General features: G+C 33.2%; 1 protein-coding gene across 2 annotated transcripts in view; it reads right to left on the reverse strand.

Moving 5' to 3' along the window:
* Positions 1 to 3,702: 3,702 nt before the first annotated feature.
* LOC136269539 (uncharacterized) overlaps positions 3,703 to 24,836 on the reverse strand; it is a 28,612-nt gene continuing 7,478 nt past the window's right edge. The window contains exons 2-7 of one of the 2 annotated variants that reach the window (XM_066075304.1): positions 16,341 to 16,640; positions 15,368 to 15,655; positions 14,797 to 15,090; positions 14,541 to 14,666; positions 11,048 to 11,069; positions 3,703 to 6,857 (exon numbers count right to left, since the gene is read on the reverse strand). In XM_066075304.1, the coding sequence (XP_065931376.1) occupies positions 6,785 to 6,857; positions 11,048 to 11,069; positions 14,541 to 14,666; positions 14,797 to 15,090; positions 15,368 to 15,655; positions 16,341 to 16,640 (1,103 nt within the window). In that variant the 3' untranslated portion in view covers positions 3,703 to 6,784. Of the gene's footprint in view, positions 6,858 to 11,047; positions 11,070 to 14,522; positions 14,667 to 14,796; positions 15,091 to 15,367; positions 15,656 to 16,340; positions 16,641 to 24,836 lie in introns of both variants that reach the window. The other variant, XM_066075303.1, reaches the window with a different exon arrangement.

The following is a 24,836-nucleotide window of genomic DNA, read 5'->3' on the forward strand; positions in this document are numbered from 1 at the left end:
TTACTAACCATATTTGAGTGTTAAGCTTCGAATTATAAGCAAGATACAGAGATTTGCTCACAATTCTATGTTTGTACACAGATCTTAAAAGCAGAAGATTAAAAAAGTAAAAAAATTGTCAATATTTATTACGAAAATTTTCAAAGTCTGTTCTTCCAGAAACCAACTTATTGAATTGTAAACTTAACCTTTTTAGCTCACCTGAGGGTGGGGCCACAATGGGGGGGGGGGGGGGTCGAAGTTTAACAAATGAATCTATAGAGTAAATCTTTAAAAATCTTCTTCTCAGAAACTAATCGGCCAGGAAAGCTGAGACTTGTGTGGAAGCATCCTCAGGTAGTGTAGATTCAAAGTTGTGAAAATCATGACCCCCGGGGGTAGGGTGGGGCCACAATGGGGGATCAAAGTTTTACATAGAAATATATACAGTAAATCTTTAAAAATCTTCTTCTCAGAAACTAATCAGCCAGGAAAGCTGACATTTGTGTGGATGCATCCTCAGGTAGTGTAAATTCAAAGTTGTGAAAATCATGACCCCCGAGGGTAGGGTGGGGCCACAATGGGGGGTCGAAGTTTAACATAGGAATATATACAGTAAATCTTTAAAAATCTTCTTCTCAGAAACTAATCCGCCGGCAAAGCTGGAACTTGTGTGGAAGCATCCTCAGGTAGTGTAGATTCAAAGTTGTGAAAATAATAACCCCTGGGGGTAGGTTGGGGCCACAATGGGGGGGTCGAAGTTTAACATTAAATAGAGTAAATCTTTAAAAATCTTCTTCTCAGAAACCAGCCAGGAAAACTGAAACTTGTGTGGAAGCATCCTCAGGTAGTGTAGATTCAAATTTGTGAAAATCATGACCCCTGGGGGTAGGTTTGGGCCACAATGGGAGGTCGATGTTTTACATAGGAATAAACAGAGTAAATCTTTAAAAATCTTCTTCTCAGAAACTAATCAGCCAGGAAAGCTGAAACTTGTGTGAAAGCATCCTCAGGTAGTGTAGATTCAGAGTTGTGAAAATAATGATCCCCAGGGGTAGGGTGGGGCCACAATGGGGGGGGGGGTCAAAGTTTAACAAAGGAATATATAGGGTAAATCTTTAAAAATCTTCTCAGAAACTAATCAGCCAGATGATTCTTTATAATTGTTAAGACTTTGGCCCCAGGATAATTTTTTGGCCTCACAAGAAGGTTCAGAGTTTGATGTACGTTTATATCCCATATATAAACTATTGTTCGGGATCTTTTTGAGAACTGCAATACTCAACATATGATATGACTATAAAATCATCCTGTTAGAAAAGGGACTAATGATTATAAACATAAGAATATCCAGGGGAAAATGGATTTTCTTTATACAGGATCTACATGTATTATTGTACATTGTCCAGATAGTTTGTATTATGACTTCATTGAGCTGATTTTATCATAACTATTGTTCCTCAGGTGAGCGATGTGGCCCATGGGCCTCTTGTTTGAATCTACATTATTTAAGGATGTACATGTATGCATAGTAATATCCCAAACAGTTGCACTATAGTTCTTGAGAAGAAGATTTTAAAACATTTTCCTATATAAGTTAAAATCTAAACCCCTACTGGGGCCCCACTTTTTGTTCAGGGGTCACGATTTCTTCACTATATATACAACCGTTTGTGTATGTATTGGCATTTTTGGTGAAGTGGTTTTTGAGAAGAAAATTTTTAAACATTTTTCATATGTAGTTCTATGTTAAACTTTGAACCCCGCCTGGGGCCCCAGTTTTGATTTGAGGGTCACGATTTCTACAATTTAGAATCTTCATTATACATACAAGCTTTTGTGTAAATATTGGCATTTCTGGTGCAGTGGTTCTTGAGAAGAAGATTTTTTAAACATTTTCCTAAGGTATATCTATGTTAAACTTTGAACCCCGCCTGAGGCCCCAGTTTTGGTCCGAGGGTCACGATTGTTACAATATAGAATCTTCACTATATATACAAGCTTTTGTGTAAATATTGGCATTTCTGGTGCAGTGGTTCTTGAGAAGAAGATTTTTTAAACATTTTCCTAAGGTATATCTATGTTAAATTTGACCCCCGCCTGGGGCCCCAGTTTTGGTCCGAGGGTCACGATTTTTACAATTTAGAATCTTCACTATATATACAAGCTTTTGTGTAAATATTGGCATTTCTGGTGCAGTGGTTCTTGAGAAGAAGATTTTTTAAACATTTTCCTAAGGTATATCTATGTTAAACTTTGAACCCCGCCTGGGGCCCCAGTTTTGGTCCGAGGGTCACGATTTTTACAATTTAGAATCTTCACTATATATACAAGTTTTTGTGTAAATATTGGCATTTCTGGTGCAGTGGTTCTTGAGAAGAAGATTTTTTAAACATTTTCCTATGTATTTCTATGTTAAACTTTGAACCCCGCCTGGGGCCCCAGTTTTGGTCCGAGGGTCACGATTTTTACAATTTAGAATCTTCACTATATATACAAGTTTTTGTGTAAATATTGGCATTTCTGGTGCAGTGGTTCTTGAGAAGAAGATTTTTTAAACATTTTCCTATGTATTTCTATGTTAAACTTTGAACCCCGCCTGGGGCCCCAGTTTTGGTCCGAGGGTCACAATTTTTACAATTTAGAATCTTCACTATATATACAAGTTTTTGTGTAAATATTGGCATTTTTGGTGAAGTGGTTTTTGAGAAGAAAATTTTTAAACATTTTTCATATGTATTTCTATGTTAAACTTTGAACCCCGCCTGGGGCCCCAGTTTTGGTCCGAGGGTCACGATTTTTACAATTTAGAATCTTCACTATATATACAAGCTTTTGTGTAAATATTGGCATTTCTGGTGCAGTGGTTCTTGAGAAGAAGATTTTTTAAACATTTTCCTATGTATTTCTATGTTAAACTTTGAACCCCGCCTGGGGCCCCAGTTTTGGTCCGAGGGTCACGATTTTTACAATTTAGAATCTTCACTATATATACAAGCTTTTGTGTAAATATTGGCATTTCTGGTGCAGTGGTTCTTGAGAAGAAGATTTTTAAAGACATGCACCCTATACTTACTGTTTCGCAATTATCTCCCTTTTGAAAAGGGCTGTGCCCTTTATTTTTACAATTTATAACCCCCTTTCCATAAGGATGCTTTGTACCAAATTTGGTTAAATTTGGCCCAGTGGTTTTTGAGAAGAAGTTGAAAATGTGAAAAGTTTACAGACGGACGGACAGACAGACAGACGGACGGACGGACGGACGGACGACGGACAACGGGTGATCAGAAAAGCTCACTTGAACCTTCGGTTCAGGTGAGCTAAAAACAGAATACTAAGGTGAAAGTATATACCAGAGTACACAATAGTTGTATGGTATTATACATTAGCACACTGCATCATACATACAGCAGGAGATCCATGGTATTAAACAACAAATGGAGGGACAGTATGTGTGTACGTTTCAATTGATATATCAGCACCATAGATATGTATAAACATATAATATAATACATGATAATATCTCATTTTTAAATTAATCATTTGATGTTCAAGTAGATGGCCTGAGAGAGGAGTTGCAGCCAGTTTTCCACATAAAGTGATGTATTAATTTTATGCTTGTAAAACGTTAAGAAGAAAATTTATGATATTAAATAATACGCATGCTGAGCAATACCCATAAACAACAGTTCCTCACACACAAAAGCCTTTCAATATACGCACACAAAAACTTGCGCTAGTTTTTGGCTGATTAATAAACATTATTTCCTAACACATTCTGTGCTTATGACCGTTACCAACAATTACTACCTCATTTTCCTTCGGGAGTCGTCATTTAACTTGCGTCTGACTTTATTTACCGACTACGGAAAGTGAAGAATGGGGCAGACACAGCATAAATACTCGGTCAGAGTACCGAGTACCTACATGCTTGATTATGGAGTAGAGACCTCAACCGGTTTCAAGATATTTGACCGAGAGAGGGGATTGGAGAATGACAATGGGGAATGTACAATGCAATCGCAAGAAAAAATATGCAGGTGGGGCACTGAAAAGTTTAAAAGGTACTTGTGTAATTAGAAAATAAGGGAGGGTGCAATGACCTAGTGCACTTGGACAACATACAACACTCAATTCATTCAATTCAGTTTATTGTCCTTGAGAAATACAACTCATTGGGATACAAAGAACATAATGAACAATATATAAACAGTCTATTAAAAGCAATCGGTGAGTGGACAGATAAGAAAAATAATATATATGAATATTTACACAATGTATATTTTACACAAAATATTATATGAGTGCACAGTAGTTGATTACATTACAAAGATAACAGTCTTAAAATAATGAGAATTTTTGTATTGTCCATAGACATACTAATTTTCATAGGTTATAAACATTAGTTTTTGCTTAATAAAATGCTTAATATATTAGTTATATACTTATTTTTTATAGGTTATAAACATTAGTTTTTGCATAATAAAATGCTTAAAATATTAGTTACATACTTATTTTTCATAGGTTATAAACATTAGTTTTTGCATAATAAAATGCTTAATATATTAGTTACATACTTATTTTTTATAGGTTATAAACATTAGTTTTTGCATAATAAAATGCTTAATATATTAGTTACATACTTATTTTTTTATAGGTTATAAACATTAGTTTTAGCATAATAAAATGCTTAATATATTAGTTACATACTTATTTTTATAGGTTATAAACATTAGTTTTTGCATAATAAAATGCTTAATGTATTAGTTTTTCTTTTTGACATAAAACGGAAATTTCCAAATAAAATGGAACTGGTCCTCTACCCTATGATCACATACATTACATAACCTCGGACTCCTCAGTACATTATTGTGTCTGCCTTTTTGCATTGTTCAAATAGAGCTAAATAGATTTTTTTTTATATGTTTGTCAATTTTAAATCGATATCTAGAAATTGTCTATAAAATGTTGGTATAGGACACTCCTTGTGAACATGAAAAGTACAACTTTAGACTTTGTTTGTAGATATTCATTATCTCTACTTCAATTATCTCGGAATTTTAAAATTGATTTGTAAATGCATTTCACCAAACATATAGTATAAACCAAATGCAGACAGTTTTTCCAAACCCAACTATCACTGGTTACAATAATGTTTCCGTAACATTGCTTTAAGATACAGTTACATATAGTTTTAATTTTTAATAAGTATTCAAATGTTTTTGGAATTTTCTTCTATACTTTATAGGAGGAATCTACTCAGTTCACAAAACACCAAAGCATTGTTAGTTTTTATTTGTTTTGCTTAATTTTTAACGGTGCTCATTTTCAATGGCCGGTGCTTTATAAAAAAAAAAACCAATTGTTTCACCAGCGTAAAAGTACATAGTTATCAAACACAGAAGACTGAGTTTCCACTTAAAAGAATGGGTTTAAATTTTTGGATATTTCAAAGAGGGACTCTGTTCTGCATTATATTTTTGTGTTTGAAAAATACTTCATGTATTTGTAATTTCAGCTGTACATTATATGTCATTTTCTATGTTCCGAAAACTTCTATTATTCAACATGCTACTAGTATGCATAAAATTGTTTTCTTAGTTTTGCATTTGCCTCGGCTGGGGGAAGGGGGTTGGACTGGGGGTAGCCCCGGACCTTTAGCTCTTTTCACAAATTTCATAGGGATTCAGAAAAATTCATATCAAGATCACTAACATACAAATTAAAAATATGCGAAAGAACTTTGTCCTGCATTAAACCAGAATTATCAAAAAAAAAAATTAACTCTCTCCGTAATACATACTTCTACATTGCTAATTCACTGATAACTCAATTGTATACCCTATCTCTACTTTTAACTATCGATCGAATCAAAATGCTTTTTAAAAAAATAAATGGAAGCACAATATAAACGTTGAATTTTGACAATCTTTTTTTTTTGTTTTATGTGTATACCGTACTTTGCTTTAAAACCAAATTTTGCATCTTTAATTTAGCTTTTCTTTAACACGGGCGAATTTAATACACATGTACATATATAATGCAACGTAAAAAGGTTACAACATTGCCTATAAATAGTTATTTGGGTCTCACTCCGAGCTGTGAACCTTTTTTTTACCATCTGGAAGAAACCACCTAAACAATTTACAACGTATGTGTGACGGGTAGCAAAAAAATCTTCGAATTCAATAAAATACTCAAATTATAATTATTCATCACCATATGGTTTGCTACTTTTGAGGAAATGTATTGATATCTTTAATTTTGTTTACACTTATTTTTTCAAATATGGTATAGTATATATTTAAATTTGTATAGTGCTTAAAAATAAACTGTGTTTGGAAAAAGCTTAAGTAAGGTAATAAAAACTCTTTTGTGTAATTTTTTTGTAATATGAATAAGGCAAATGCAGATGAGTGAATGAATATTTACCACAATGACTTTGTTAAACATAACATACAATATTTAAAAAAAAGCAACCCCTTATTAGAATTAATGACCAAATCATGAAGATTTTGGTGGCTACATGTAGCAATTAATTTGTAGGAATGTAAATTAAAACCGGATTACTACACAAAATGTTTCCAACATTAACAGAATATATTGGGAACATTGAGTTTTAACAATTTACATGTACCACATGCCGAGTTTTAAGGTATACAAATTTAGAAAGTGAGTGCTTTTTTTAAAGATTAATTTATCATTCGAAAAGTCAAAGTAGAGTACATGTAGTTTTGAATATATTCAACTACAAATCACAGATAAGTATTCATTAATACTTGTAGACCTACAGGCTGGATTTTACTCAGGGCTTTTGCAGTGATTCATAAGATGGTTCTACTTCATTGGAGTACACAGGGTTTTGATGTACTTCATTGCTACAATCAAAGATACTAGTAATTACAATACAAGTAAACATCCCAATAATAGAGAGGTTGAGATTTAAAACGTGTACGGGTACGCGTACATGTACATGTGTCATAACTACACGTACACGTTTTTGTAATTTATCAGATGATATTTCATAACTTGTAGGATATATAAACGTGTACGTAAATTTCGACGCAGTTTTGTGACATGAATTTACTTAATTAACTCCAAATAAATGGTGAATTTCTTATCAATTTACATGCAAATTAAGTTTAAAAATCTATACAGTGTATCACAAGAATATATTAACTCATCAATTAGATTATTTTTATGCCTCCCTTCGAAGAAGGGAGGGCATATTGCTTTGCTGCTGTCTGTCGGTCGGTCTGTCCGGTCCGTCGGTCCACCAACGGTTTCCGTTCATTTTCTTCGCAAAGGATGCACATAATGAAATGAAATTTCATATACAGGTTTATCATAATTATATATATATATATATATGTTAAGTTTGATTTTGGATACGATTAATCATTTTTTGACAGAGTTATGAGTCTTGGACTTCAAAAATTTCAATTATTTGTAGTTTCCGTTCATTTTTTTCGAAGAGGATACACGTATTGATATGAAATTTGGTATACAGGTTTATCATAATATTATATAGTTCAAGTTTGATTTTGGATACGATCAATCATTTTTTGACAGAATTTCAATTATTTGTAGTTGCCGTTCATTTTCTTTGAAGAGGATGCATATATTGATATGAAATTTCGTATACAGGTTTATCATAATATATTATCAAGGTCAAGGTTGATTTTGGATACGCACGAGCAATTTTCGACAGAGTTATGCCCCTTGGACGTAGACAGATTCCAATTATTTGCAGTTTCCGTTCATTTTCTTCGAGGAGGATGCTTATATTGAATTGAAATTTAGTATACAGGTTAATCATAATAATATCTAGGTCAAGTTCGATTATGGGTGTGATTGAGCAATTTCTAACAGAGCTATCATGCCCTTTGGACGTAGAAAAATTCCAATTATTTGCAGTTTCCGTTCATTTCCTTTGCATATAATGCATAGGATGCATATAGTGCATAGGATGCACATAATGAAATGAAATTTGGTATACAGGATTATCATAATAATATCTAGGTCAAGTTTGATTTTGGATACGATCAATCATTTTTTGACAGAGTAACAATGAATGAGTCTTGGACTTAGAAAATTTTTAATTATTTGTAGTTTCCGTTCATTTTCTGCGCAGATGTTTTCAGGGGAGGGGGAAATAAGTGTTTTACAAACATCTCTTGTTGTAAAAGCTACAAGTTTGTACTTTCGTGTAGACGACACTCTAAAAGTTTAGAGAACGCGTAGAAACCTTGTCGTCACAAAAACTGATGACGTTGTAGGAGTCAAACCCTACTTTATATAATATTTTTATCCCAGTTTCGTTCCGCAATTTATTTTTTCTGGACCAAGGATAACTCTCCTGAAATAAAGCAACTTGTAAAGAGTTCAACTATGGCACGCCAAATTCACAAAAATGAGCTTAACATAGTTTCACAGTCGTTAAACTAGGATAATCGACTAATAACTATAGTTTACGGATCGTAAACTATAGTTACCGAAGTTAATCTATATTTCACATCTGTAAAATATAGTTAACGCGATAATCTATGTTTCACATCTGTAAACTATAGTTAACACTGAAAACAATCATTTGCGGTTGTTAAACATAGTTTATCTGATAAATAGGGTTTTATGGTCGGTAAACTACGGTTTACAAATCTTAAGCTCACCAAATTCACATAAATTAGCAAAACATAGTTTCACAATCGATAAACTAGGTTTATCGGCTGTTAACTATAGTTTACGGACCCTTAACTATAGTTACCGACGTTAATCTATATTTCACATCTGTAAACTATTATATAATAGTTTACGAATGCAAATCTATGTTTTTCTGTCTGGAAATACTCGTTAACAATAGATTTTGCTGATAAATATAAATTCACATCTGTAAACTATAGTTTACATTCGTAAACTATAGTTTAGAGTTGATTAATATAGTTTCACGATTGTGAAAGTATATTTATCAGATAAACTATGTTTTACAATAATTAATAATTTTTACGGTTCTAAACTATAGTTAACTGTCATTTATATTTATAAATTATATTTAAAAGAAAAAAACTATAATTCACGATCCTATAGTATAGTTTTGAGAGATAAACTATAATTTACGTTTGTTAAACATAGTTTATCGTCCTAAACTATAATTCATGTTCGTGAAGGGAAACACGTGCGGATTTGCCCTCTGTACTAAAAAAGATCGATACATTGCCAGTATGCCTAATGTACAAATTGATATATAGCCTACCCATATTTTCGCTGTTGCTGGCCATCGCGCCCCTCGTCAGCTTCCGCCGTACAGTAAATACAATAAAAAAAAGGCCCGCGTTTTTTTGTTGTTGTTTGTATTAATTTTTTTTAAAATCAAAATAAAAAAGGTAAAGTTATTTTAATAATTTCAATTGCCATAAAGTTATCGAAAAATCACTTTTCTTGTCAAAAAGAAATATATATCTTAACAACCAATAAAAATGATCGTTGTTAAGGCACAATCAAATCTTGCTGTAACTAGGATTAACGTACCTATGATTTACGAACAAAACTCTAGTTAACTATAGATTCAATCGTAAACTATAGTTTAGGGTCGTAAAATATAGTTTCACAGATAATTTCGCATGTCAGATGCTAAATGAGAGATTCTGTTTGTAAACCATGCATTACAAACTTAAAACTATGTTTATCACATTTTTGTGAATTTGGCGCCTTAATGTCTAAATAATACAATTTGCATTCGTGAACTATAGTTAAGAGTTGTTAATCGTAGTTTCACAATGGTGAAACTTTATTTATCAGATAAACTATGTTTAACAATTGCAAATGATTGTTTCAATGTTAACTATAGTTAAGTGATGTGAAACATAGATTGTCGCGTTAACTATAGTTTACAGACGTGAAATATAGATTAACGTCGGTAACTATAGTTTTCGATCCGTAAACTATAGTTAACAGCCGATAAACCTAGTTTATCGACTGTGAAACTATGTTTAGCTCATTTTTGTGAATTTGTCTGATGAATGTAGTTTCACAATTTGTGAAACTATAATTAACAACTCTTAATTATAATTTACAAATGTGAATCTATATTTATCAGCAGAATCTATTGTTAACGTTTTTTACCGATAGATAAACTATGATTATCATTCGTAAACTATAGTTTACATTCGTGAAATATAGTTTCAAAGATGTAAACTATAGTTAACGAATCGTTAACTATAGTTTAGGGTCCGTAAACTATAGGTAACAGCTGATAAACCTAGTTTATCGACTGTGAAACTATGTTTAGCTCATTTTTGTGAATTTGGCGTGCCATATTGAACAATTTATTATGAAAAAACATATACAAAAATACTGAGACTTACATGTAATACCGGATTCAGGTGGAAAAAGGTGTAAATCTTGGCCTTTAGTAGATACACTACTGATGTCTTAGGTACTTCACTACACCGAGACTTATACTTTTAAGACACTACGTCACAAGATGGCGATTTAAATGTATTGATAAACTGTTTGTATCAATCGATACAGATATATATCGTCATAGCTCAGTGGTTAAAGTATCAGGCTTGTGAACCGCAGATCATGAGTTCGAATCCGCCTTGGGCTTTTGTTCAAGTTTACTGAATGAAATTTTTTAAAATATCATTTTTTATCTAAAATTGCACATTTTTTTCGCCTATTTGACATATATACTTCTTATCCATCATGCTTTCTATAATAATCAAGCAATTCTCTGCTGATTTGAGAAATTATTTCAAGGTGTAGTGAGGCACCTTAAAGCTTTGTCATGATTTAAATAGCCAAAAGAATAAAGAACTGAAAGTGACCAATAAAAACGTTTCATGCTTGAACGACATTTGACCACCGATAGCCAGAGTATATCCCTCGATACAGCTGTATAAAACAGAATACCTTTAATTCTATGGAACGCAAAAAGTGAAATCTACTACAACGTAATACGCGAAGAATTTATGTGATTTCCATAGTTCACGTTCACGTACCCATACACGCTTGAAAAAGAGGGACTGTTAATAGTTACAGGTAACAAGCATATAAAAGGTATATTCACCTTGAATTTGTTTCTTTTGTCCCTGAAAAAAAATTTGAAAAATGTGTTTAAAGATCTTCTATTTAGTAATTAACATTGCTTTCAAAGTGAACTATTTTTCAAAATAACATTTGTGCGATAATCAACATTTACAACATTGTACCTATTTTTTTTTTATTACTTTCGCTTTTACTAGACAAATTCTTCAAATGTTCCAATTAATATTCGATGTATAAACATGCACAAATGTTACATTTTCAGGTTTTTTACCAGACAACCATTTATCTTTTACAAACAAGTTATTTATTACCGGTACTTGCAGATCTAAATCAAATTTTAGAGTATCTTAGATACATCAATGAAATGTTCAATTGTAGGAGTGTAAAAACACTTTTTGATCGCTTTTTGTCCGTTGTCCGTTCGTCTGTCCGTCGGTCTGTCTGAAAACTTGTTACATTTTCGACTTTTTCTTCAGAACCACTAAACCAATTAAGCCAGGCTTGGCACAAAGCATCATTGGGTAAATAGAATTCAAATTTGTTTAATTTAAATGCAATGTCCTCTTTCAAGGGAAGATAAGTAAAAATTATTGAAAAAAACTATATATGATAAGAGTTAAATTTGGCCCCCATAATTCACCATTTTTTAAGTGTTTCGGGTACAATAAAATGTTAACTAATTTTTTAGAAGAGTTGATATAAAATATATTTTTCATCTATTCATTTGATTTATTTGCACTCGCTGGCAGTATATGACGTCAGAAGTGACGCTATTTCTATAATTCAATCCAAATCAGCCAAAAATTGACATTTTTCTTATCTATTTACGAATGGGAAATATAGAGGCATGCTTGAACAAGGAAAATTTTTTTTTGTCACTTATTAGTCTTGGCTTGATTCATCTCTGATTAAAATATTTTATTTGTTCAAGAATGCGCTCTATGTTTTCGGAAGGAAAAACTGCTTGAAAACAAGCTTTTTTTAACGCTAAAAATGCAAAAATGGCGGGAAAATGTTGTCTTTACAATGTCGTATTTCTAAATTGTGGGCACTTGAACCAAAATGAATATTATGTTAGCACATCACATACATGTCTGTACTAAGAAAACAAAGAATGATAGTAAAATGATGTTCATTTTAGGGGGCCATTTTAGGCCCTTATCATATATAGTCCTTTGTTGGCATATTTCAAAAATCTTCTTCTCATAAATCATTTGGCCAGAAAAGATGAAACTTGTTTGGAAGCATTCTCAGGTAGAAACGTGTGTGGAAACATTCTCAGGTAGGGTAGTTTGGATTTGTTTAAATCATGATACCACTGGAGTAGGATGGGTCACTATGAGAGGGGGGGGGGGTCAAATTATTACATCTTTTTCTCAGAGACTGATTAGTATTGTGTTCCGATGGGGCCACTTCGACCTTCACACTTTCGCCTTTAGGTCGAGGTGCGAGAGTGCGAAGTTGCGAAGGCGAAAGTGCGAAGGTGCGACGGCGAAGGAGCGAAAGTGTGAAGATGCGACGGCGAAGCGCGAAGATGCGAAGGCGAAAGTGCGAAGTTGCGGTGGCGAAGGAGCGATAGTAGTATCGCTCCTTTGCCATCGCAACTTCGCACTCTCGCCTTCGCATCTTCGCGCTTTGGCCTTCGCCTTTTTATAATTGTGGAGATCTCTATCGTTTAAAGACAATTTTAGCTGTATAAAAAGACAATTGAGGCAGACGATGAACTTTTTAGAATTTATTTTCAACAGCCTGCGCAGTCCATAACTTTTTCAATGGGGGGGGGTCCAAGACGTATTTTGGAGATTTTATTATATATACTTAATAAAATTAAATTTTCCGGAGGGATGGGATCCGGACCCTCGAGCCCCCCCCCCCCCTTTACTGCATGTGTGAAGTTATTAATATTGAATTTTCCCGGGGGGGGGGGGCGGACCCCCTCTCCCCCTCTCTATCCATACATGAGCAGGGAGTGTCGCATAATGAAATTAGAATGTTACTGTGTTTGATCCACGGTAAACAGACAGCTGGTAAGTGACAGGAGTCTGGAAGTGCATATGTATACATTATGGCGGACATTGCATTTTATGTGGAGTATATATTGATTAGGCACAGCCAACACTGGTAAACATATATGTCACATATACACATTAAAATAAACATTCATAGTATTTACAATGGCCTAGCGCATGCGTACCAATAATATCATGGATTATTCGGAAAACCTTGGCGAGAACGGTGCCTGCATCAAATTCTATGTAATCGACCGAGACTTTCTGAATGCTATCATAAAGGCAAATTAAGGCGGAATTGCGAAGTTGCGAAGGCGAGAGTGCGAATTTGCGAAGGCGAAGGAGCGATAGTAGTATCGCTCCTTCGCCTTTGCACCTCCACACTTTCGCCATCGCATCTTCGCGCTTCGCCGTCGCATCTTCGCACTTTTGCTCATTCGCCGTCGCACTCTCGCACTTTCGCCTTCGCAACTTCGCATCTTGACCTAAAGGCGAAATTGCAAAGGTCGAAGTGGCCCCATCGGAACACCATAGATTAGCCAAAAAAGCTGAAACTTGTATAAAGCATTCTAGCTAGGGTTGATTCAAATTTTTTCAATTATTGATTCCCGATGGTATTTGGTGGAGCCGCAATGGAGGGGCGTGGCTCTAATATTTATATAGGAGTACATAGAAAAAATCCTTAAAAACCTTCGACTCGAAAACCGATCGGCCAGATAAGCTGAAACTTGTGTGGAAGCATCAGATAGTGTAAGTTTTTTCTAATCATGATTCCAGTCTGATTAAAATCAAACATTTTACTAGCTCCTCTATTTTGATAAAATAAAGGAGCAAGTGAAATGTTTGATTTTAATCAGACTGATCATGATTCCTGGCCGTAGATTTGGGTCCTAATGGGGTAATATAATTATACAGGAATATATATGTATTCTCAAAGAAAAATCTTTGAAAATCCTTTAAAAACATTTGCAAAGAAAAGCTGAAACTTGTGTGAAAGCAATCCCCAAAAGACTAGTGTAGATTCAAATTTGTCAAAATCATAATCTTCGGGGGTAGGGTGAGGCCACATATGGGTGTCTAATTTTAAAAAGGAAAAATTTTTAAATTCTCAAAAAATCTCTGTTCGATGGTTTTTTTTTACAATAAATTTTGAAAACTTATTTAAACATTTATGGAGAACCCATTTCGCTAAAATTTAGTGTTTGTCATCTTTAACAATAGGGTGATTCGTTGATTAGTTCATTTAAAGCTTTTTTTGTTACGCTTTACTCTTAAAATAATAATTAACGAACAATGCGTTCACTGAAATACTTCAGATCCAGCCATTTATATGAAGTAATTATCACTTAGTTAATCACTTTATGCAAAAATTATAATATTTTAAAAATGAATACATCACAGTAAAATTCTAGTATTTTGAGTGTAGATTAGAACACTAAAATGTTCCACTATTCTAGCTACAGCACGATGATTTTGAAAGGTACTTACTGGTAACTGATGTCATACCATTATTTTTTCTCAACTGCATACACAGCTTAACTCCAACAATGGACAATGCTACTATGATGGCAAGGAGAATACCAGCTGTTGTTCCAAAAGTCACGAGCGAGAGGCATTGCGTGGCACCTTCAGCTTTGTATGTATGTAAAATAAAGCAAGTCATATATCAAGATATTGAATATTTCGTTTTACAATTTTATTAGCCATATAAGAATTTCAATATATTTTTATACTACTTTTGTTGAACTCATTTATCACTTACATACAATGGTCATTCTTTTTAGATTCGAATATGCAACATAATGGACTAGAGACTGATTTGCTTTGCAGTAACAATACTGCTGATGATATTTCATTTCTGCTCTGAATATTATTCTTGTTATGCCCCCAATCTGTTCCGCCCTGTCGCTAGGAAGCCTATGATTCCCACAATACCAGGCCCAAGAAATGTCAAGATTGCTAAATTTAGAAACTGAGCATATAAGGCCTATATCGTCTCCTTCACTCACGTCCATTGGTGTTAGCGAAGTCATAGCAGGAGGGTCATCAGGAATGGCTGAAAATACCGTAAATAATTGAAACTAATCGTTTGAGTTTAAACACATTAGATTCTTGTTCACTAATTAGATGGATAGATCGCTTTCATCTTACAATTATAGAGAGTACACACAACACATGCTTTAAATAAATGAAGTATGAACAACAGCTAAATACACATCTATGAGATGTTATGAGAATTCTAAAATGAAAATGGAAAAAGATGTTACTTTTCAAACGTAATTTAAATTAACTTTTTAAGTAATATTAATGATGTTCCTACCAGGCCTACTTACGAAAAACTGAAAACTGAACAAGTTCGGAATATTCTTCATATTGATAGTAAGAGTTAGATAATGTTCCTCTGCATCTACATCCAATACTTCTGTCATTTACATTTAAACTGAAATAAGTCTCCAACCCCATTGTGGTCCCATAACTGGGAGCTTGATTATCACAAAACCATCTCCAAGAAATTGTTGGATATCCTAGAGAAGTTAAATTGCATTTGACTTGGATTTTCTCTCCTGGACGGAGAGTGGTAGGCGATACAGCGTATATCATCGGTTTTGTCGGAGGGCTATCTGTGAAAATATTGTAGGATATGATTTCATTACTTTAACAGCAGAGGCCTTAAAGAATTACTAAACTTGTATGTGTTAGGAAGCATAAACTAGTAAATTTTATGTACAATATTACATGTAATGTAGCACTACCTAATAAACATTTTCTTCAGGTTTTGAATGTATGTCATGAATATCTAAATATGTTAATATTTTTACTTTTTTCAGTGTCTTTGCCTATGATAATACTAAGTATCGATTTTGTGCTATACAGTTTAATAACTTTAAATAAGTTATGAATGGGGCGCCAGCGGGGTTTGCTTATTACATGAATATCTAAACATCGTACGATGGCTGAAAATTTTATAAATATAGGTAATAAGGAATCATTCTTTCAATATTATGAGGTGATAATTTCGGTCGGGGCGTGATTAAATCTATCATAAAGCGCTTCGGGCTTTATTGGATTTGGTCACGCTCCGACCGAAATTATCACCTCATGATACTCACAAAACGATTCATTATTCTGTAATTAAAAGTCTGAAATTCTATACATTCTGAGTTGACATGAAAACAGCGAATATAAAGATGAGAAATTGAATACATGTCTCTACAAAACAAGGTTTCAAAATCAATATTTGTACTCTCTCGCATTTACAAATAACGGGAAATATAACCAATTGCAATAGTCACAAAATTCACTCACGATAAACATATATTGTAAGTCTTCTGTTGGAAGTCATGTTATAGATTAATGTAGAAGATGGCGATGTTGCTCTACAGTAGCAAGCTTTCTTGTGGTATTTCATAGACAACAAAAACTCCAGATACGTATAGGTAGTTGAATTTGTTATAAGGCTTTCCATCTGCTCTTGACCGCAAAACCAGCTCCATACGACAGGGGGATCCCCAAGAGAAGACAAATGGCAACTCAATTTTATCGTATCTCCTTCATATCCACTTGTAGAATATGAGTATGAAATGTATGGTGTAGACGAAGGAATAGCTTTACAAATATAAAGCAAACAAACGCTTTATTACTATGCATTTCAACTTCTTTAAACAGAAATACATTTTAAGTAAAACAAAAAAGTTTTGATTGAATACCTCTGTCAAATATAAAAGCTCAACTCTTTGTATTACTGTTTTTTTTTTACTATAATTAATATAACTATCATATGATTATGAATTCTAATACATATATTTATCATTTCACGAATCGTTCTATAAGTTTATTTTTTAAGCTCGTATAATTGGTGTATGTGAAATCAAATAAAAAACAAAACATATCAAATGGTTTCATGGAATATAAATATGCATGAGTTAAAATAAAGTAGACTGGTTTCACTTTTAAAAACCCATACCTGGTACTCTTTATTGAATGAACCACGAACAAATCAATCGTCACTAACAAATTTTGAGCACTTTGAAAGCTCAAGGTACTTTAATTACAACTTGTTGTTGATTGTTTTGAATATCTTAATTTTACACATTATTCATTCATTTATTATCGTTTCCAACGGAAGACCTAATTGTTATTCTTCGGTTTCTTTTTTCATATTGATAAGGTCTTCCGTATTCAGCGGACGACCTTACTGTTTTTCTACTGTTTCTCATTCTTTTATATTATAAAGGTCTTCCGTTTCCAACGGAATACCTTATGGTTTTGCTTTGTTTCTTTTTCCCTATTATTAAGGTCTTCCGTTTTCCAACGGAAGACCTTATTGTTTTCGTTCGGTTTCTTTTTCCCTATTATTATTATTTTTTTTTCTTTTTTTTTCCAACCAATTTTGTGTACGCGATTTCTCTAAAACTACTCGACCGATTTACATGAATCTTTCAGGTCTGATAGTTAATGATCTGAACATTATTGGAAATTTTTTTTAATGATGACGTCACTTCCGGTTTTGAGTTATTTACAATTTGACGATTTTCAGAGGGTCGGCTTGTCCAGGGGTAAACTCCTAAGGTAGCAAGGGACAGTTTCGAATAAAGTACCCTCAATATTTTTGTAAAATTGAGAGTTGCTGTACTTGAAGGCTTATGAGTGTTGCTATAATTCATGAAATGATTTTTAATGATTATCATTAGTTAGAGGGGTGTCTCTTGTTGAAATTGATATGCAATATGTAGGCCCCTTAAGTTAGGTACATGAGAATCAGAAGTAAAATGCGAAACCTGCGGCTATGACTGTTGTGCTGACTTTACACAGTGAAATTGCAAGTTACAGACGGGAGGTAAAATAACACGAAAAGTAGGTGGATGGGACATTGTAAACTATACACCGGTAAGTTTCTGACATGTGATAGTGCAACATGCACGCGGTACGGAAGGTCAACCCTCTGCAGGGAATGAGCTGGGGGAGGTCTAAAAAGCTGAAAAATCATGAAAAATTAGCAAAATATGAAAGGGTCAAAATCTCATAAAAACCAGTATGTAGAGAATTTTACAGGTTTTGATTAGTAATATTCTTCAGAAATTGGTGATTGGCCTTATAAAGAGTGAATTAAAGGTATTTGTGCTGAATGGGAACTGAGGAAATTCTAGTTACAGAGTTCCGAAGATATGCATCCCTTGGCTACAATGAATTGTATAAAAACAACTGTCCTCTGCCACCATCAAGACTACATGGTATTTTCATATTTCTCCTTTAAGTGTAATTTTGAGTGGATTTTGTACCATAAGTACTACATTTTGTGAAAATAGATGATTTTCTTGGCTATAGATGTCATGACATGATTTATTAGCTAAAATATTCAAGGGGAGTAACTCCCTCTTAAATGTGTAGAATGACCATCACTAGAGTAAATTGGCTTAGAGAGTAAGTATTTCCTATCCTGATGACAATTAATAGGCTTAAGTTAATTACTGAGATAAGAATAAATACTTTAAAACAGTTTTTATCAATTAAATCATTCAATTTATGAATTTGCAGCCATTTTGCTGTCTGATTTTATGAAATAACATTAAGCCACCTGACTTATATCACCCAATTTTTTTAAAACAGCATATTTTTATTTCAAATGAACTTTACATGTAGACAAATGCAGTTATCAAAGTATACAATATGTCAAAAAACTCAAGTTTTTGCTCCTTCCTATCAAAAAATGGTATTTTTGATGTATTTACAGAATTAAAAAAGCCACCCCCTCTTTCCAATGGACTCCATTACCATTACATGTAGGATATGTAAATGTACGTTTGACCTTGAAATAACATCTGCTATGATAATTACTCTTGAAATGAACAAAAAACAACATATGTTTACCCTTTTATTGTATATATGCATCAAAAATGTAGAAAAACATGTAAAATTTGAACATTTTTCATGGAATTCTAATCCGTCCCCAGGTACCCGGGTGTGTTTGAATTTCATTTTAATTAAACGCACACATCACACTTGTAGGTCTTACTAATTTAGCAAAGTTAAAAGGAGACTAGAAACCAGAATATATAAGATATCCACTAAATATGATTATAAGCTTAGTTTTTCATGAAAACAAGAAATCACATGTAGGGCGACATGACTTTTTGTGAATAAAAATGCTACAAATCATCCATTTACCAAGAAAGATCAATTTTAAATATCAGTGATGGTTGTTTTCAAATATGTGGAAGAAATGACTCAAAGAAACTGCCACAAGTTTCATGATATTAGGTTAAAGTGTTCAAACTAATGCTTCTTGTGAAAATCAAAAGATAGGGGGAGGGTATACATGGAAAGGGATTTCTAAGTGATGTGATGCTTTTATCATGATAATATCAAGCAGATGTATGTAGTATTGAATAAGGTTTCTTATTTAAGGAGGTTGAACAACAGTTGACCTCAAAAAGATTAGGTAAAGATGCTTTATTTATGGAGAGCCCTGTGAATCTGTGTTAAATAGAGGAAAGTGGAAATGGTGGGTTCACTTAAATGGCCATATTTTTCTTAAACCTCAATGGAATTGGCAAAATGTGGTGTACTTTTTTTCAGAATAGGATAAGCTTTTTAATTTGAAGAAAAAATGACTTTTCAGAGAATGTTAGTGTATGTTAAAGGTAGCAAGGGACAGTTTCGAATAAAGTACCCGTCAATATTTTTGTAAAATTGAGAGTTGCTGTACTTGAAGGCTTATGAGTGTTGCTATAATTCATGAAATGATTTTTAATGATTATCATTAGTTAGAGGGGTGTCTCTTGTTGAAATTGATATGCAATATGTAGGCCCCTTAAGTTAGGTACATGAGAATCAGAAGTAAAATGCGAAACCTGCGGCTATGACTGTTGTGCTGACTTTACACAGTGAAATTGCAAGTTACAGACGGGAGGTAAAATAACACGAAAAGTAGGTGGATGGGACATTGTAAACTATACACCGGTAAGTTTCTGACATGTGATAGTGCAACATGCACGCGGTACGGAAGGTCAACCCTCTGCAGGGAATGAGCTGGGGGAGGTCTAAAAAGCTGAAAAATCATGAAAAATTAGCAAAATATGAAAGGGTCAAAATCTCATAAAAACCAGTATGTAGAGAATTTTACAGGTTTTGATTAGTAATATTCTTCAGAAATTGGTGATTGGCCTTATAAAGAGTGAATTAAAAGTATTTGTGCTGAATGGGAACTGAGGAAATTCTAGTTACAGAGTTCCGAAGACATGCATCCCTTGGCTACAATGAATTGTATAAAAAAAACTGTCCTCTGCCACCTAAACGCTTTGAGATATTGAGTTCAAAATTTCAGGGATTGTAGACAAAAGGTTGTAGATCTGACATGTGGTATATATATTTTCCTGTGACCAAAAGCGCCGAAGCTCGCCCGAGCTCGAAAATTACAGTTAAAAAAGCGTCGTGATTTTTCGTGGTTTTCTTTCAATATCTCTTTCCTCGATTGTATTTTGTTATAACATGTAGAACAAAAAATCTTTATAAAGCCAAGAGCTTTTATGTGACATCAGGAAAAAGGGGCTGGCCCTTCAAATAAGGGGCTGAGGGGGCTCTAAAGTCTTTAAATGATAACTTTTCACTGTGAAATATTTTGTGATACGTTATAGAAGCAATTATGTTCATTCTAACGTTATCCACCTATACATGGCAATCATTTACTCCTACGTTACGTAATTAGGGATTTTAAGGGGCCAAAAGTCCAAAAATTTGATGCTCAATATCTAAAAATGGAGGAAAATTTTGAAAAGCAATATTGAACAAAAGATGCTCAAAATATTGAGCTTAACAATCTGCAACCATAATTTCTTTGTTATGCAGTCCCTAAAAGGAGTTGCAGGGTCGGCCCCTAAAACGACCCTCTCAAGATATTTCGAGAACGGTACAAAATTTGTAAACACTTGTTGAACAAAATGTGTTTGAATTGATTAGAGCTTTCATTTGAAATCATGAAAAAGGGGCTGGCCCTTCAAATAAGGGGCTGAGGGGGCTCTAGAGTCTTTTAATGATAACTTTTTACTGTGAAATATTTTGTTATACGTTATAGAAGCAATTATGTTCATTCTAACGTTATTTACCTACACATGGCAATCATTTACTCCTATGTTACATAATTAGGGGATTTAAGGGGCCAAAAGTCCAAAAATTTGATGCTCAATATCTCAAAATGGAGGAAAATTTTGAAAAGCAATATTGAACAAAAGATGCTCAAAACATTGAGCTTAACAATCTGCAACCATAATTTCTTTGTTATGCTGTCCCTAAAAGGAGTTACAGGGTCGGCCCCTGAAACGACCCTCTCAAGATATCTCGAGAACGGTACAAAATTTCTAAACACTTGTTGAACAAAATGTGTTTTAATTGACAAGAACATACTTATGAAATCAAGAAAATGGGGCTGGCCCTTCAAATAAGGGGCTGAGGGGGCTCTAAAGTCTTTTAATGATAACTTTTTACCGTGAAATATTTTGTGATACGTTATAGAGCCAATTATGTTTATTCTAAGGTTATTTACCTATACATGGTAATCATTTACTCCTATGTATGTAATTAGGGATATTAAGGGGCCAGAAGTCCAACACTTTGATCTTAAATATCTCGATATAGAGGAAAATTCTGGAAAGCAGTATTTAACAAAAGATGCTCAAAATAATGTGCTTAACAATGTACAACCATATTTTGTTTGTTATCTGGACCCTAGAAAGAGTTTTAGGACCGGATATCAAAACGATTTTTCCCAGATATCTCAAAAACGGTAACCAATTTCTAAACACTTATTAGCGGTACACAAAAATACCTTTTAATTAAAATGAATGAAAATGAGCTGATCCTTCAAATAAGGGACACCAAAGGGATAGATAGTCTTTCACCCATTACACTCATAGATTCCGCCTCCTTTACCGGATAAGTTTCGTTGAGGAAGATCAAGAGTAAGGTCATTCCTTATTCTAAAAATCGGACGGAAGACCTCCTCGTTGCTCGCAACGAGATCGTGTCTAGTTATTTTTCATTTTTTTTCTTACAAATTTTGTCTGCACAAGTTCTCAGAAATGGCGCAGCCGATTTTCGTGAAACTTTTAGATCTGATAGATATTTACCTGAACCTTATTGGAATTTTTTTAATTGATGACGTCATTTCCGTTTCCGATATCTTACCGTTTTAGCGATTTTTTAAAGGTTAGTTTGTCCATGCAACTCAACCATAACTATAAAAGATATTGAGTTCAAATTTTCAGGAATGGTAGACAAAAAATTGTAGTTGTGTATTATGTCATTGATATCTGTCTGGTTAAAAAGGCGCCGAAGCTCGGCTGAACCAAAAAAAAAATAATTTAGAAAAGCGTTGTAAATTTTCCAGGTTTTCTTTGTTTATCTCTTTCCTGAAAAATATTTTGTTAAGACATACATGGCAAAATGAGTTTGTATTTATAAAATCTTTCGATTGATTTCAAGGAAAAGGGGGTGGCCACTCAAATTAGGTACCCTGATGTGTTTAAAATCTTTTATCTATAGCCCTATACTGAGGGATATTTTGTAATATAAGTTGTAGAAGCAAACATGTTTATCTTATAGTTACCTAAACAATATAATGATTTTGTTTTTTACATAATTAGGTGTTTTTAGGGATCAAAAGTCCTAAACTTTGACTACCCATATCTCACAAGGGAAAAATATTTTGAAATGCAGTATTGAAGAATAGATGCTCATAATGATGTACTGAACAACCTTCAAAATTTCGTTTAACGGCCCCAATAAGGAGATAAGGGATCGGCCCCATAAACATTTTTTCTCATATATCTCAAAAACGGTAATCAATTTACAAACACTTGTTGAACAAAAAGTGTTTAAAATTAAATTAACTTTCATTTAATATAAAGAAAAGGGGGCTGTCCTCTCAAATTAGGGGACAAAAGGGCTCTAAAGTCTTTCATCTGTATCTGTTTAGTAAGAGATATTTTGTTTATTTTAATTATTATATCATGTATTACGTAATTCGGGGTTTTTATGTGCCAAAAGTCTAAAATTTTGATCACCCATATCTCAGAAAGGAAAAAATATTTTGAAATACAGTCTTGAAGAAAAGATGCTCAAAATGATGTAACTATAAATAATATGCAAACTTCAGAATTTCGTTAAATGGCCCCTACAAGGAGATAAGGGATTGGCCCTTTAAACGTTATTTTCCATATGTCTAAATAGGGTAACTAATTTTTAAACACTTGTTGTACAAAATGTGTAAAGAATTAAATCACTTTTCAACTGATATTAAAACAGGGGACTGGCCTCTAAAATAAGGGGGCCGAAGAGCTCGAAAGTTTTTTTGTCTACGGAGGGATATATTTTGTGAAAGTTTATAGAAGCGGAATGATACGTTTATATATCCTAACCATGTAATGAATTTCTCATGCGTTTACCTTATTAGGGTTTTTAGGGGCAAGAGGTAATAAAGTTTAATCTGTTTGACTTCGATTGGAAGAAATGCCAGTATTTTTAAAAGCAACGTAAGATAAAAAAAAAGATAGAGAAAAGCATCAGTACTCCACTGCTTTTTGTTATCGAAAATCAAAGTCGATGATATCATATCACTTTCTAAAATTGAACAGAAGACCTCCTTGTTGCTCGCAACGAGATCGTGTCTTGTTATTTTTCTTCTTTGTAGTCACCCTTACTTTCTCAGCCATTTCTAAATCGAATTTAATGATTTTTACGGGGTTGATGTCTTAGGTGAATATCTCTTTGCATCCCACTTGCTGTTAAAACATTCACTTCCGCTTATGAATTATCTCCCTTTATTTATGTATTTTGGTACATATTGTCCACGCATCTCCTAAAAAAACTGTTATAGTTAGAGACTTGAAATTTCTATGCAAGATAAAGTGGTTATAGTAGATTTGCTTGCTTGTTTTAGATTTGACCAGAAGTCATTATCCTTAAACTCACCCGGACCTGAAAATGATGATAAGTTTTAGGAAATTTAAAATTTGAGTACGAATATTTTTCTTCTCATAAATAATTTTTTAACACATGTAGAACATCAAAATTTTATCTATACAACAACTGACAAAAGGTGCTGGCCCTTCAAATTAAGGGCCATGAGGGGTCTAAAGTCTTTAATCTATATCACTTTAATCATAGTTATTTTTTAATGCATTATATAAGTAAAAATGTTTATCTTTCAATTATTTATCTGTATATGTTAAAATGTTTCTGATATTTCACAATTATGGGTTTTAAGGTACTGAAATCCAATATTTTGATTATTTATATCTTAAAAAAAAGAAATATTTTGAAAAGCACTTTAAAAGAGAAGATGCTCAGAATAAGGTTCTCAATAATATTTAACCAACAAAGTTCCGTTAAATGGCCCCTATAAGGAGATAGAGGGTCGGCCCCTAAAACAATCTTTCCCAAATATTTCAAGAACGGTAAAAAAAAATTGAAACACTTCATGAACAAAATGTGTTTAAAATGATAAGACCTTTAATTTGATATCAAGAAAAAGGGGCTGGCTCCTCAAATTAAGGGTCAAGAAGGGTCTAAAGACTTTTATCTATATCTCTTTTATTATAAATATTTTGTATTGCACTATAGAAGCAAAAATGTTTATCTTTAATTTTTTTTTATCTACATATCATAAAAGTTTTCTGATATGATATATAATTAGGGGTTTTAAGGGGCTAGAAGTCCGATATTTTCATCATTTATATCTTAAAAAGAAGAAATATTTCAAAAAGCATTATAGAAAGAAGATGCTCAGAATAACGTTTGTAACAATAT

This window comes from Magallana gigas, chromosome 2 (assembly GCF_963853765.1).
Source record: "Magallana gigas chromosome 2, xbMagGiga1.1, whole genome shotgun sequence".
NCBI lineage: Eukaryota > Metazoa > Mollusca > Bivalvia > Ostreida > Ostreidae > Magallana > Magallana gigas.